The following is a 14011-nucleotide window of genomic DNA, read 5'->3' on the forward strand; positions in this document are numbered from 1 at the left end:
TGCTCACAAATCTCTTATCTCTATTTTATTTACTACACATTTGCACTTCATTTCTATATGCATGCATAGCTGCAGGAGAATCCTTAACCCTGACCTATTTCCATCCATTGAACACAACCCAATTAAGAGTAAACTAGATAGGTCTGGTAAACATAAAATAAAATTAACTAGCAAGTCTTGCAGACGTTTCCTTTACACCATTTTAGCAGTGCTTCCCAAGTTTCGTTTAAACCTAGTTTTCTAGGGAAAAATCATATCATACTATAATCCATAATCCGGATCGAAGGTATCACTTACTAGAGAATGTGAGTACGCTTTTGTGGTGTGATCAAGAGGAACAATAATGTGACGCCTTAGTGGCGGTTGGCACCTTTGTGGTGCCATGTCTCCTCAGTGTAGATGTACCTCCTTTTGTGGAGGGAACTACATGAAACATATCGTGCCTCGTCTACGCTCGTTACCACGGTCGTACCGCTTCCCTTTACACTTTGTTTACTTCTTGTATTTCCTTTTCCCTTTTTTGCATTGCAGATAGGATCACCTCTTACACAAGCATTCACCTTTACGTTTCCGCTTCCGCCATAAAAATTGAAAAAGCTAAAACTTGTGTAGCTCATATTCAAGCCCCCTTCTAGTCACTATTTCACCCCCTTTCAATTGGTGTCAAATCCTCGGCTCTTGATTTGGGCTTCACCGCCTAAGCGTTATGGGTGAAGTGTCCGACAAAGAAGGGGAAGATGTGTCCACCCTCCGCGGGGAGCAAGATACTCCGCCACCTACGACAAGCATTCCGACTACGTTGGATAACCTTAAGCGATTGGACTCATCCATCATGTCTCAAATGCAAGCCTTGATGGTGGGACTCCTTGGTTCCAAAGAAAATCCCATTCCTGGTATCGAGGTCTCTACTTCAAAGGCTTCCTCTAAAATTCCTCTCATTAACTTTGTCCCCAAAAAGGGTAAACCTAATAAGGAATACAAAGTGGGAGACTCCGACACTTCGACAAAAGGGGAGGAAGATACCAAAGAGGAGAAGACAGACCCGGGGAATAGTCATGCGGTGCCTCCACCAAATAACTGTTCTCCGAGTGTCCCTATTCCTATGCCACACATCGTCTCACAAGGACCACCTTCCGCTCTAGATTCTTCAATCTTTGCAAATTGGCAATTTTTAATGCAATCCCACATTTGCAGCTCTTCCACCGAGTTATGGCGTGTCATCAAGGATGGTTTCAAGCCCTATGACCCGGACAATCTCTCAAGGAGGGAAGTGGTGGACCAACTAAATGCCACCACCCTCCACATGATACACTTGGCGATCACTCCCAAGGATCAAGCTCACATCCTCACATGTAAGACCGCCAAGGAAGCTCGGTACAAGATCGATGCTCTCTTTGTTGGCAACGCAAACATTCAAGATTCCAAATTTGATGAGTTCAGCACTACTGCCGATGGTTTCGTGATGAATGAAGGAGAGTCCATTGAGAACATGTATCGACGGCTCACCACCCTCGTCGTGCAAATGCGAGACCTTGGAGCCTCACACGCCGATGACAAGTGGATCAAGAGAAAGTTCTATACCGCTCTCTTGACCTATGAGAAACAAAGGTTGAAATCCATTCAACCAAACTCGTATTACCGAAGAATGACCTCCAATGAAGTCTTGAACGAGATCATCGCCATGGACATCTCCAAGAAGAACGCGAATGAACTTGTGGCTTGAGCACACCGCTCACACAAGCCAAATCTGAAGGCTTGTGCGAAGGTTAGCCGCCTCGACCGACCTTGCTTAGTGGAGAAGGTGAGTACGCCTTTGTGGTGTGCTCACGAGGAACAATGTGACGACATGCTGGAGAACCTACTAACGGCGGCGCGCCGTTTGTCTACGCAATCGAGTCGATGAGCTGCATCACTTTTACCTCGTCTTTGGGCATGGCCGTGTTGTTGCTCCAGCAAACTCGTTTCTCTTGGTTCTGAACCTTATATGGATGTGGTTACTTTATTTATAAAGCATAGTGAAAGCCTAAGTGTGGCTGTTGGAGAGCTGTTAGATCAAGAATCGACGTTGCTCTATTCTCCCTTTCCGCGCGAAGTGGTAAGTAGAGATCTGAGCCATTAGATCAACGATGAACGGCTGCCAGCTTGCTTTGGCAACGCTAGAGACAGAACAGGTGTTTCCATCTTCGTCAGAGAGTGACAAGGTCTGACAGGCATCTGATCGCCCGTCATTCCCTTCTTTCTTTGTTTTTTTGAGCCGGCGAATCCCGTCCTTAAATAAACGTGTGCGCAGAATCGTTTGCCCTACAGAATCCCGTTCGAAGCGACCGCAGTAGAGAAGCTCCTCGCTCCTCATCCTCCTCTCCAATACTCTCCACAAGATTTTCTGTTCCTTCTCGCTCGCGTGCGCGTGAGGTGAGGTCAGAGTTAGCGCGCAATGGCGGCGGCGGCCACGGCGACGGTGGCGTTGTCGAACGGATCCAGTGGCGACTCCAAGGCCGAGTTCGCGGAGATATACACCAAGCTCAAGCAGGAGATGCTCGAGGACCCCGCCTTCGAGTTCACCGATGAGTCGCTCCAGTGGATCGACCGCGTAAGGCCCCCAGTCTTTTCCATCTCTGTATTTCTGGTAGTGCGGTTTGTTTGATCCGGTTTTAGAGCAGAGGAGGCCTACATCCTCGCGTGGAAGCTTTGAGTTTCGTACCGGCTTTGGGGGTCTTAGGGCGATTGTCAAGGATTTGGTGACTGGCCGGTCAAGTTCTTCCGCTTCGTGCGTTTATTTGTGTTCCTGTAGAAGAACGGTTGAGAGTTGCAGAGCAAGAGAACATGAAGGTTCAGTAAACCGAAATCAAGAATTAATTTCTGAACAACACCTTTTCTTGTTGTACTTTCATCTAAATTAGTCCTTGGTATAATGGTATTCCTCCTGCATTTCCACCCGAGAGGGGTTTGGAGATGGGAGGGGATTTTGTGTATATTTTCACCCAATCCCCTCCAATCCTGTCAAATACTCTTCCAAAAAAAATACACTAGCATGATCGAACGAGGCCTTAGGGGGATTTGTGGAATATCTCGGGATTATCTCGTCCAAACCTGGCGGCTAGGTAAACGATCTATTGGGGATTTTTTTCGGGATTTGGGATAATCCCTTCTGATCTCGTTAAATTCAATCGAATACACTAGAAATGAACAAGGTCTTAGGTGAGCCCGTCTATGATTTTTGACACTTGAGCTATTCCGGTTCCATTGCCACACTGAACCAACCAAAGGCTTGGAGACTCAGCATCCAAAGACGCACACAACCCAATTATTAAGATGCTCAAGAATTTTGAACAGAAGAATAATTCGACAAGCTATCAAACGCTGGAAATTTCAGATGTTACCGGGCCTATGGCTAAACTGCCACAAATGTTGGGACATACCATCTCCTATTGACTTAATTGATGGGCTACTGTATAGACGTGGGGGTAAATAAAAACTTAAATTGTGCGGAATTGCGCCTGTGTGCAATGCTAGATTGGGATTATAGCAAAATGGTAAAAGATCTCGAGCAATACTAGTGCCTTAAAAATATGTGTCACTTTGACTAATGTAATCTTGAAAAATTTAGAGGTGGCATGAGCCTCTTTACCATATGAGCAACCATTAATACTCCCATTATCTTACTTCATTGACTTCAAAATTTGCTGCCAGTAAAATTAATGGCCAAGGCTACATCCTGGAAATTGGAAAATAAAAATCCCAATGGTTTGTGTCTTTTCGTTTGCGTCAAGTCACTTTTCATTAGTTAGATGGTAAGAGTATGTCACGTAAATGAAAATAGGAGAGTGTCACACATTTTCTGGTAGATTTTTGAGAACCTTTTCAGTTAAGCTGGTCAAACTTGTGCTATTGAAGTGTTGTATTGCTTCTGTTGGCTGTTGTTAGTGGATAGATATTGAGTGTTAATGAATGGGTGTTATAATTGGATGCCCTGTCATTTTCCATTTTATTCTCATGTTCGTTTGCCAGTGTTTGTGCCTTGTGGTGTGAAGGGAAATACACATATAATGTAAGATGTTCTTTATTCAGTTTTTTCCATTTTTTTTTTGAGAAACAGGCAGTCGAACTGCCATCCGATTAGATAGAAGAAATAGTTTTAATTACAGAAGACCCGCAAGCGGACCGAACGACAAAAAGGCAAAAAAAGGAGCAAAGCCGCAAGAGTTTTTTCCATTATTTTGAGACATAGTGAATAATTTTTGCTTTGATAATGACGATAATAATCTCTAAGTTAACAATCTTTCAAACCGTTTCTCTCATTTGGAGTAGATGTTGGATTACAATGTGCTCGGAGGAAAGTGCAACCGTGGGCTCTCTGTCATCGATAGCTACAAAATATTGAAAGGTGTAGATGTTTTGAGCAAGGAGGAGACATTTCTTGCCTGCACCCTTGGTTGGTGCATTGAATGGGTAAAACTTTCTTCTCATGTTTACTTTGGAGGGTTTTTGGGTTAGTAGCTGAAACTCTCTGCTAAGATGGCACCAATGATTAATCTTGATCATTTTGTAGCTTCAAGCTTATTTTCTTGTGCTCGATGATATCATGGACAACTCCCAGACGCGACGTGGTCAGCCTTGCTGGTTTAGGGTGCCTCAGGTCAGTTTGAGATGTATCTGTCCTTTCTATATAATCTGCTAAGTCTATACAGTTATTATTTTCGTGGCTGTATTAAGTCGTTACTTCAGACGGGATTCTTCGATGACTTAGTGTTAAGCAGCATCAATAGTAATAATAAATTGTTCATCATAAAGAAATCTAGTTTATGCTTCATGTTTTTACCTTTTTTACGGCAACTTCATATTTGTACGGATCTCGCAAGAAAAGTGATTTAGACTATTGACTTATTAAGTTTCCGCCGGCTGTTAATTACTTAGAAATTTTGATAACAAGCAAGGGCTCTCATCCTTTCATATGTAACATATGAGACCAATTACCTATTTTTTATTGTACAGGTTGGCCTCATTGCAGTAAATGATGGGATTATCCTTCGCAGCCATATTTCACGGATCCTTCAACGCCACTATAAAGGAAAACCTTATTATGTTGATCTCATTGATTTGTTCAATGAGGTAACGATATCCTCTGTCATATGTATATATATGGTCATGCCAAGTATACTTGATGCTTCTTACAAGTGGCTGATGCTCTATTTCTTTTGTCAAGGTTGAGTTCAAGTCAGCTTCAGGGCAGTTGTTGGATCTTATCACCACTCACGAGGGAGAAAAAGATCTCACGAAATATAACTTGAATGTGTAAGTTCATGTTGCTTTCTGCACGATTTCTTCCTTGTATGGTTCAGGGAGTCCACAAAATCTTGTTCCATTGCCGTTTTTTGCATTATTCCTTTAGCACTGTTGATGATTTCTTTAATGTTTGACACTTTGCACAGTCACCGGCGCATTGTGCAATACAAGACATCATACTATTCGTTTTACCTTCCGGTAAGTGTTAGCATTATATATTTAATTAGTATGGTGGTAATGTTAAGTAGTAACAGTATTCTATGTTCCTACTTTGCCAAGGTTGCATGTGCATTGCTGCTGTCGGGTGAGAATTTGGATAACTTTGGAGATGTAAAGAACATTCTTGTTGAAATGGGAACATACTTTCAAGTCCAGGTAAACCACTTCTTCTGGAAGAGAAAGAAATAGTACTTAATACTTTATTGCCTCTGATTAATGAGTACTTCTTGCAGGATGATTATCTAGATTGTTTTGGAGATCCTGAAATCATTGGCAAGGTTAGTGTGAGTGTACCCTTTTTTCCACCAGGGGTGTGTGTCACTGTTGTACTAACTTGAATGGGTGAAAGTGGAACTAGTATGTTGGTCATGGTCAAGGCATATTTTCACATGACTTCTGAATTCATCTGTATGGACCCTTATCACAGATCGGAACTGACATTGAAGACAACAAGTGCTCCTGGTTGGTTGTGCAAGCTCTTGAGCATGCTAACGAGAGCCAAAAGCGCATTCTAGTTGTAAGTTCTACTTTGGTGTTATTTTTAACTAACCTAAAGGCACCTCCTGAGCCCTTTATGTCTTACCAACAGGAAAATTATGGGAAGTCAGATCCTGAGTCTGTTGCAAATGTGAAGGGTTTGTACAAAGAGCTAAATCTGGAGGTCTGCCTACATCATTCTCTGTATTTATCATTTCTCATCATGTCTGAATAGTCTATTGCGGATATCATTTATAGCAGAATCTGGTATGAAGGATAAGCATCCCCCTGATTATAACAAAACTATACGTGGCTGGCGCTCATTTGGTTGAAGATGCCTGAAATAGTGTAGAAAATGAGCCTTTTTTATTTGAGAAGTGAACATATTCATTTAGCGATGACAGAACCTGACACCCTGTAGTTACATTCTATTTTAGTATTTTTTTAACTGGACATTCTATTTCAGTTGACACCTTCTTTTCATTCATATACACCAGGCAGTGTTTCACAAATATGAGAAGGAGAGCTACAATAAGCTGATAGCCGACATCGAGGCCCAGCCAAGCAAAGCAGTTCAGAAAGTCCTGAGGTCCTTCCTGGATAAGATCTACAAGAGGGAGATGTAGAGCAAGCACGTGGAGCAGCTGTTCTATACCAACTTGGTAGATTCTGTACTGCAGAACGTTCATTTCCAGACAGCATTCAACTACGGTGATATTAAGGAGTCCGGTGTGTTCAGGCCTTCACTGGATTTGGATGGTTCCAATCTAGGGTGTCCGATGTTTGTAGGTGTGTGTTTGATTGTAAGTGTTACAGTTTGTCGCGTTATCGGTGTCGGGATTTCTGATGTTAGCCACCGTGTGACATTCTTATTTTCTGTAAGCAGTTCATAGTCTTTGGGCGTCGCTTAAATAAAACTGTGGCAAAAAAATAATTCAAGAGTATGATTCTGCAGTTCTGCTATGTCATCGCCATGTCAGTCTCTGATGCTTTTCCACCCTATCCTTCGTCTCCAATTCTTCAGCTTGCAATTTTAAGAGTTACTCATAGGTCGATAGGATGTGTAAACTATCTGAAATATAGAAGTTAGTCGATAGATCAACCCTTTGCAAAATTCAGTTGGACATCCTCTTTGCGTTTCACTTATCATCACAGAGGGAGCTAAAAAAACCCTTGCAAAATTCGGTTGGATCATTCTCTTCGCTCGCTACTCATCCTCGTGGGGCTAAGGTTTGGGCCGTCAGCAAAACGTTTGGCGTCATAGTAGGCGCATCCAGGAGCAATACAGTCGACAGCACCAGACCATCATTAGTTTATTACCGTCGTTCATTGTGCCACTCACGCCAATGTCACTCACATGACCACCTTTTTAAAATTGAGGTGCTTAATATGGCACCATTTTTTTTTCTGTGAATATGACCTGCAGATCTACTACTTGATCAAACCAACAGGACATACACCCTTAAGAAATAGAGATAATACATCGAAGTCCTTGGGGAGCGATTGTCCTATTCCTCTCGAACGGGCCAATGGCCACTCCAACGCTGCCTCTCCATCCTCGGAGCCAACAAGTCATTGGTAATCACCGACAAGAAGTCATCAAGGCCACAGTCCTGCTAGATCATCGCCCTAGACATGAAAATGTCGAAGTTGTCTCGACTGAAAGATCCACAAGTTCAACAACGAAACCTGTAGGAAACTCAAAGGCCTCATGCCAGTGATGGAGGTCAAACTGCAAAGGGAAGCTATTGTGTCGACAAACGCCAAAAAGCCAAACCTTACCGCCCTACACGAATCTACGCCAACCATCCATCAACGTCGTCAAAGCCGAAACATTCAAGATGGAGAGATCTGAGGAAAATTATTCGCGAAATTGGCACCCTTGCCACCATAAATGAACACCTTGTAGCCTACTAAACGCGCTAAATAAGGGTACAGTACAACTCCATCCAGTAGACAGGGATCTCCCCATACTCCCACACTGGCAGTGCCAACATATGAAGGGGGGGGGGGGGGGGGGGTGTCCCAAGAATTGCCTCTCTAGGATTTTTTAGAGAGTGATGTAACTTTTTTTACTTGTGGTAACTCATATGTAGATCCTAAACAGATGGTGGGGATATGGATATGTTTACTAGTATCAATTTGCTATTTACTAGAAAATTAATTTAATCCTTAGCCGACCATAACATTATTGGATTGCGTCATGATTCGTACTAGCCATGAGTTGCAACATGTTATGAAAATAGAGAAAAATACCGCAACAACATGAGTTGAAACTAAGAAAATTACATAGGACTGTTATGGTTCGTGCTAGTCATGAGTTGCAACACAAAAATACTTCAGTCTGTTAAATTGATTCACGATTCGTGCTATTCATGAGTTACAGTACATGTTGCAGCTGTATTCGATAACCGTAGAATTACTTAATTATCACTCACGTTTAATTATTACAATGATGATAATAAGGTTTTGTAAATTTCACTTATATTTCATTTCGGTTTTGTAGTGTGAATTTTGATCTAAAATTTGCACTAGAAAGAGATCCCGATGTCGTTTGCCTCGGCAAAAAAACTTCCACTAGGCAAGGAACATCTGGGGGTCCATTTTGCAGTGGAACCGAGGAAAAATCAGCCGTACCCTTCCCGGTTGCCCCTCGTCACCCACTCACCCCCTTCATTTCCGACTCCCCCACGATCCCCGCACCCCGACCCCGATCCACCTCCCACCGCCGTGATCCGGCGAGCCCCTCTCGCCCGGCCGCAGCTACCGCCCGGCATGCCCGTCGGCCGTGAGTAGGCACGACGATCCAGATCCGGCAAGCGACTGAGAGATCCCGCCGCGCCGGGCGCCGATGGCGGGCGCGGTGTCGGCGCTCTTCCTGCTCGACATCAAGGGCCGCGTCCTCGTCTGGCGCGATTTCCGCGGCGACGTCACCGCCATCCAGGCCGAGCGTTTCTTCACCAAGCTCCTTGACAAGGAGGTAGCAACCAACCCCTCTTGCAATCCTAAACGCCTCTATTGCAGCATGATAAAGATCCTTGCTTTGACTTTGCGCTAAGTTGCTGTGATCGGGCAGGGCGATGCGGAGGCCTACTCGCCGGTGGTCTACGACGACGCGGGAGTCACCTACATGTTTATACAGCATAACAATGTCTTCCTCCTCACCGCCTCCCGCCAAAACTGCAACGCCGCCAGCATTCTCCTCTTCCTCCACCGCGTTGTCGATGTATGAACGCCCGACTCATCTCCGCAGTGCCACATTGAGCACCATTTCATGTACTTTCTGCGTGTGCACGTGTAGGTGTTCAAGCACTATTTCGAGGAACTGGAGGAGGAATCACTGAGAGATAACTTTGTCGTCGTGGTATGTAACTGTTTGTGACAGGAATTGGGTTTGGAAGGCATGTTATTTTCAGTTGCTTCGAGCTTTCTATTGCTGTGATTTGACTCATGGTTTCTTGTATATTCTTCTGTGTATAGTATGAATTGCTTGATGAGATGATGGATTTTGGGTACCCACAATACACAGAGGCAAAGATCTTGAGCGAGTTCATCAAGACAGACGCTTACAAGATGGAGGTCTCACAGAGGCCACCGATGGCCGTAACGAATGCTGTCTCGTGGCGGAGTGAGGGGATTCGGTACAAAAAGAACGAAGTAAGTTTTTTCATTCTTTGCTTCCTCTTTTAATGTCGCCTGGTAGGTTCTGATGGTTCTTGACATGCTGCCAATCATCCTCTTTTCCAGGTATTCTTGGATGTAGTGGAGAGCGTTAACATTCTTGTTAATAGCAATGGGCAGATTGTGAGATCAGACGTTGTTGGCGCACTGAAAATGCGGACATATTTGAGGTCAGTTCGCAATACTATTTTGTGGAAATAATGACAGTATGACAGTCTGAAATGCTTCTGTTGACTGGTTCGATATAGTTCACTTTGCTAAAGAGGAAGATATCTTACACAGTATCTCACAGATAAATGAATCATTTGGACACATTTCTGTGATCTTATAGAATTCCATGTATCATACAGTTAAACATTTTGATTGATGATCTAAGTGAAGTAAGTGCATATTTGTTGGCACACCATACTAGATTTGTTTCTTGTCTTTGGGCATGGAGTGTTCTGAGCGAGTATGCTAGTATACATGCGCCTATTATGCCCACACATGAATCTATGTCTTAGTTAAACCTTAACGATACTTCAGTCAATGATTTCTCTGACTATCTGTCATGTCTTTCATGGCTTTCACATGTGTATTGATTTCTGTACACAACCTTGTATTTGTGTTCTAAAACCTGGTCCTGCAATAAAAAAAATTGCTGATGAAAGCAGAAGTTCCATCCTAGTAGGCTCTTCATCTATTATGTGCAGCACAATTCTTGTACTGAATAACAGAGAACCCACTAAATGCCTTGTTACACAGACTGGAAAGAAATTCAAAGTTAAGCTGTCTTTGTCATGTTTCAGTGACAAATCGATAAGCCTGTTCAATTGATGTTTGGAACAATGGTGTACATAACTGTGCTATTGGTCTTGAGACTTCATAGTTTACCTAAATAAATGTTATCATTTTCATTGGGGATCTGACAATTAGGAGTTGGTAAATTGATTACTTCAGTTGGTTTGTAGCTGCACCATAATCATCGTAAAACAAGTAAGGTAGAACTGGGATTGATACATCTCTGGTGCTCATAAAACAAGTTAACAAGGATTGAGAGTCTAAGTGTCGAGTCGAGTAGCTAGGGTACGACTCATAGACTAGTCGTGACTATGGGTCGTTCACTAGCTAGTATAAAAAAAATGAATACCATACTACTAAACCACCAATATCATCATAAACATAAATGGTCCTTGGACTTTGTTGTTATCGTCTTAGGATCTATGGATGGATCATACTGCTCAACAGCTGCATCTGCAGCAACTTCTTGTCATACCTCTGTCTGCGACATGATGCTAGCATGATATGGCTGTAAGAGAGGAAATCACAAATCAAATCGATAGTTCAGCACAGAGAGGATTGGAAGGAGTGGAAAGAAAAGGAGAACACCACAAGGAAAGAAGGACAGCAGATGAGAAAGATCACACAACTACGGATGGTGGCAGCAACAGCCAGCATTGTGGCAATCAGTGACGCCGGCAGTCGGTGGCCAGGCTAGGGCTCAATACCCAGGAGGCAACTTTCTCTGGAGGCTGGAAGGTGTTCTAGTGCATCGAAGGGACTAGGGTTCAGTGTGCAGCCGTAGGCATCCTGGACTAGTCGAGGTTAGTCGGTGACTACTCAACCACTCACACCAGTCGAGTTGAAGTGCCCAGACAACACTTAAGTTACAATTGGTGGGTCAGCTGGTCAACTCTTAATCATTATAAGCTAAACTACGTAATCAATATCAAAAAAGAAAGTTGAATGTACCAAACGTGGTACTGAAAGATGAGTACACTAGCGATATTGGTTTTGCAGCTCCCTACTTTATTTGAAGTAAACAACGACAACAACAACAACAAAACCTTTATTCCCAAACAAGTTGGGGTAGGCTAGAGGTGAAACCCATAAGATCTCGTAACCAACTCATGGTTCTGGCACATGGATAGCAAGCTTCCATGTGGCTCTTTCCATGGCTAGTTCTTTGGTGATACTCCTTTACCGTGGACCTTACAATTAGGAGTTGGCACCTATTGCTCTGCACCATAATAATCATAAAGTAAGTTATAGTAGAAAGGGAGTTCTATATCTCTGGTAATTGTAAAACAGGTTAATTCCAGAAGTTACTAAATATAATCACTATTAATTTAGAAAGTTCAAAAATGTCCAAATGTGGTACTGAATTATGAGTATGCTATGCTTGTACTTGTCAGGTTGATGATGTCTGTACTCTGTATGCACCATATATATCTTGCATTCCACAAAGGTCCTTCAACCATAAAGTTAAATGAATTTGAAGGCAGGCGCAAATAATCCCTTACATTCTTAGGTCTTAAAATTGATATTGCTTCACATTACCAATTTAAGACATTTGATGCTTTGGAAATGTGAAGCATTGCTCGAATATCATGGCTCGTTTTGAAATTAATATATCACAAATGACACTAGTTTATAGGGTGCCAGACTTGCTTAAGGTCTATTTATCTTTCTTACGAGTTTTCCTTCCATCTAACTATATTTGCTATCGATGTTTCCTTTTTCAAGATAGACATGTATAACGCTACTAAACCTGAAATGTTTTCAAACAGTGGAATGCCCGAGTGCAAACTTGGGTTGAATGACAAAGTTCTTTTGGAGGCTCAGGGTCGAGCAACTAAAGGGAAGGCAATAGATCTTGATGATATCAAATTTCATCAGTAAGCAACAATATTGCTTTTTCCCATCAAGTTTGTTATGTCAAGACTTGAGCATGACCATTCTCTATTCTGCTACAAGGTGTGTACGATTGACCAGATTCGAGAATGATAGGACTATATCATTCATACCTCCAGACGGATCTTTCGATCTAATGACATACAGGCTCAACACTCAGGTTTTTCTTCTTAATCGTATTTTACAATCACAAGAGACTTCATTTATACTTGAAATTTTTCGTTTTTGTCTCATTTTCATGTGCTTGCCCTTATGCTATTTAGGTGAAACCTCTTATCTGGGTGGAAGCGCAAGTTGAAAAACATTCAAGAAGCCGGATAGAATTCATGGTTAAGGCAAGAAGTCAGTTTAAGGAAAGAAGGTCCGTCTGCATTTTTTTTTTGGTTTGCTCCTGTTACACTTGCGACATTTTGGAAAATAATAGTATTTTTCTTCTTCTTCATTTCCAGCACAGCAACAAATGTTGAAATTGAAGTGCCTGTTCCTTCAGATGCCACAAACCCAAATATAAGAACTTCAATGGGTTCTGCTGCATATGCCCCTGAGCGAGATGCAATGGTCTGGAAAATAAAATCATTCCCTGGTGGCAAAGTGAGTATGACCGATTCCATTGGCTTCTTTGTTGCTACTTCAAGTGTGCTGATTTTCTGCATCTGCTCTCTTAGGAGTACATGTGCAGAGCAGAATTTAGTCTACCAAGTATAACTGCAGAAGAAGCGGTCCCTGAAAAGAAGGCACCAATACGAGTGAAATTTGAGATACCATATTTCACTGTATCGGGTATTCAGGTAATTAGATTTTGCAGTGTTAGAAATTTGCTATATTATCATTGGTGCCGTTTCATTTTTCTCAAGTAAAAAGTATGGGATTTTGTATTTTATAGGTTCGATATCTAAAGATCATTGAAAAGAGTGGGTACCAGGCGCTTCCCTGGGTTAGATACATTACAATGGCTGGTGAATACGAACTGAGACTTCTCTGAATTTTCTCTGGCCTGTCCACTAGAAGATATCAATGAGAGGCTCTGGGGATACATAGTTCTTGCTCGTTACAGCGTATAGATGGCATTGGGAAATGGACATGGAAGTCTTATCCCAAGAAGCTCTACCGTGCAAGGTTTTTTTGGTGGCTTGTTCATCCTGGTTACTGTAAGTTACACATCAAGTACAGTTTTGAAGAAACAAACACTGTTTTCCTCTTGAGTTAACTTGTATCATTATTGATTTATTATTTTTGGTGCTAAACTTGTTATTTATTCCCTTTTGTACTACACAAAAATCTCGAGCTGATTTGAGATGAATGAAATGAATACTCGTGAAACAGTAATGTTTTTGAAGTTTAGGTTGAAAGTATGCAGGACTTCAAACATCTCCAGCAGTCCACTCATCTTTTTGTGCCCCTAACAGACCTATTTTTTTTCTTTGACATCTAATAGACCATTTTGGGTGCCTACTTATTTTTCCTTAGCATCTACTTTCACCCTCTTTTACAGCTATCTCCCTATTCTCAGATCACTATTTCTCTTCAGTTTGTGGATACAGACTCAAATAGGTGTATATTTTGACACCTTAATAATTTAACCCTTAATACTACTACTGCATACATTTGAACAAATATTCGGATGCGTAATTTGTTAGCACAACAATTCAAATTCAGTATATAGTTCAACTAAATTACA

The 14011-nt window shown here is 42.1% G+C and overlaps 2 protein-coding genes across 2 annotated transcripts; both read left to right on the forward strand.

Moving 5' to 3' along the window:
* Window positions 1–2281: 2281 nt before the first annotated feature.
* Window positions 2282–6947, forward strand: LOC127343515 (farnesyl pyrophosphate synthase). The gene is made up of 11 exons (XM_051369643.2): window positions 2282–2590; window positions 4309–4449; window positions 4550–4636; window positions 4993–5109; window positions 5204–5292; window positions 5430–5481; window positions 5563–5658; window positions 5736–5780; window positions 5930–6019; window positions 6092–6163; window positions 6477–6947. The coding sequence occupies exons 1-11, from the start codon at window positions 2435–2437 to the stop codon at window positions 6603–6605; spliced, it is 1074 nt and encodes a 357-aa protein (XP_051225603.1). The 5' UTR covers window positions 2282–2434; the 3' UTR covers window positions 6606–6947.
* A 1674-nt stretch (window positions 6948–8621) lies between these two features.
* LOC127343514 (AP-1 complex subunit mu-2) lies at window positions 8622–13669 on the forward strand. Its single transcript, XM_051369642.2, has 11 exons — window positions 8622–8959; window positions 9056–9205; window positions 9281–9343; window positions 9460–9636; window positions 9727–9830; window positions 12210–12317; window positions 12397–12493; window positions 12597–12694; window positions 12783–12924; window positions 12999–13121; window positions 13217–13669. Exons 1-11 carry the CDS (start codon window positions 8831–8833, stop codon window positions 13313–13315), a joined length of 1290 nt encoding a protein of 429 aa, XP_051225602.1. The 5' UTR covers window positions 8622–8830; the 3' UTR covers window positions 13316–13669.
* The last annotated feature ends 342 nt before the right edge of the window (window positions 13670–14011 follow it).

This window comes from Lolium perenne, chromosome 3 (genome assembly GCF_019359855.2).
Source record: "Lolium perenne isolate Kyuss_39 chromosome 3, Kyuss_2.0, whole genome shotgun sequence".
Lineage (NCBI taxonomy): Eukaryota > Viridiplantae > Streptophyta > Magnoliopsida > Poales > Poaceae > Lolium > Lolium perenne.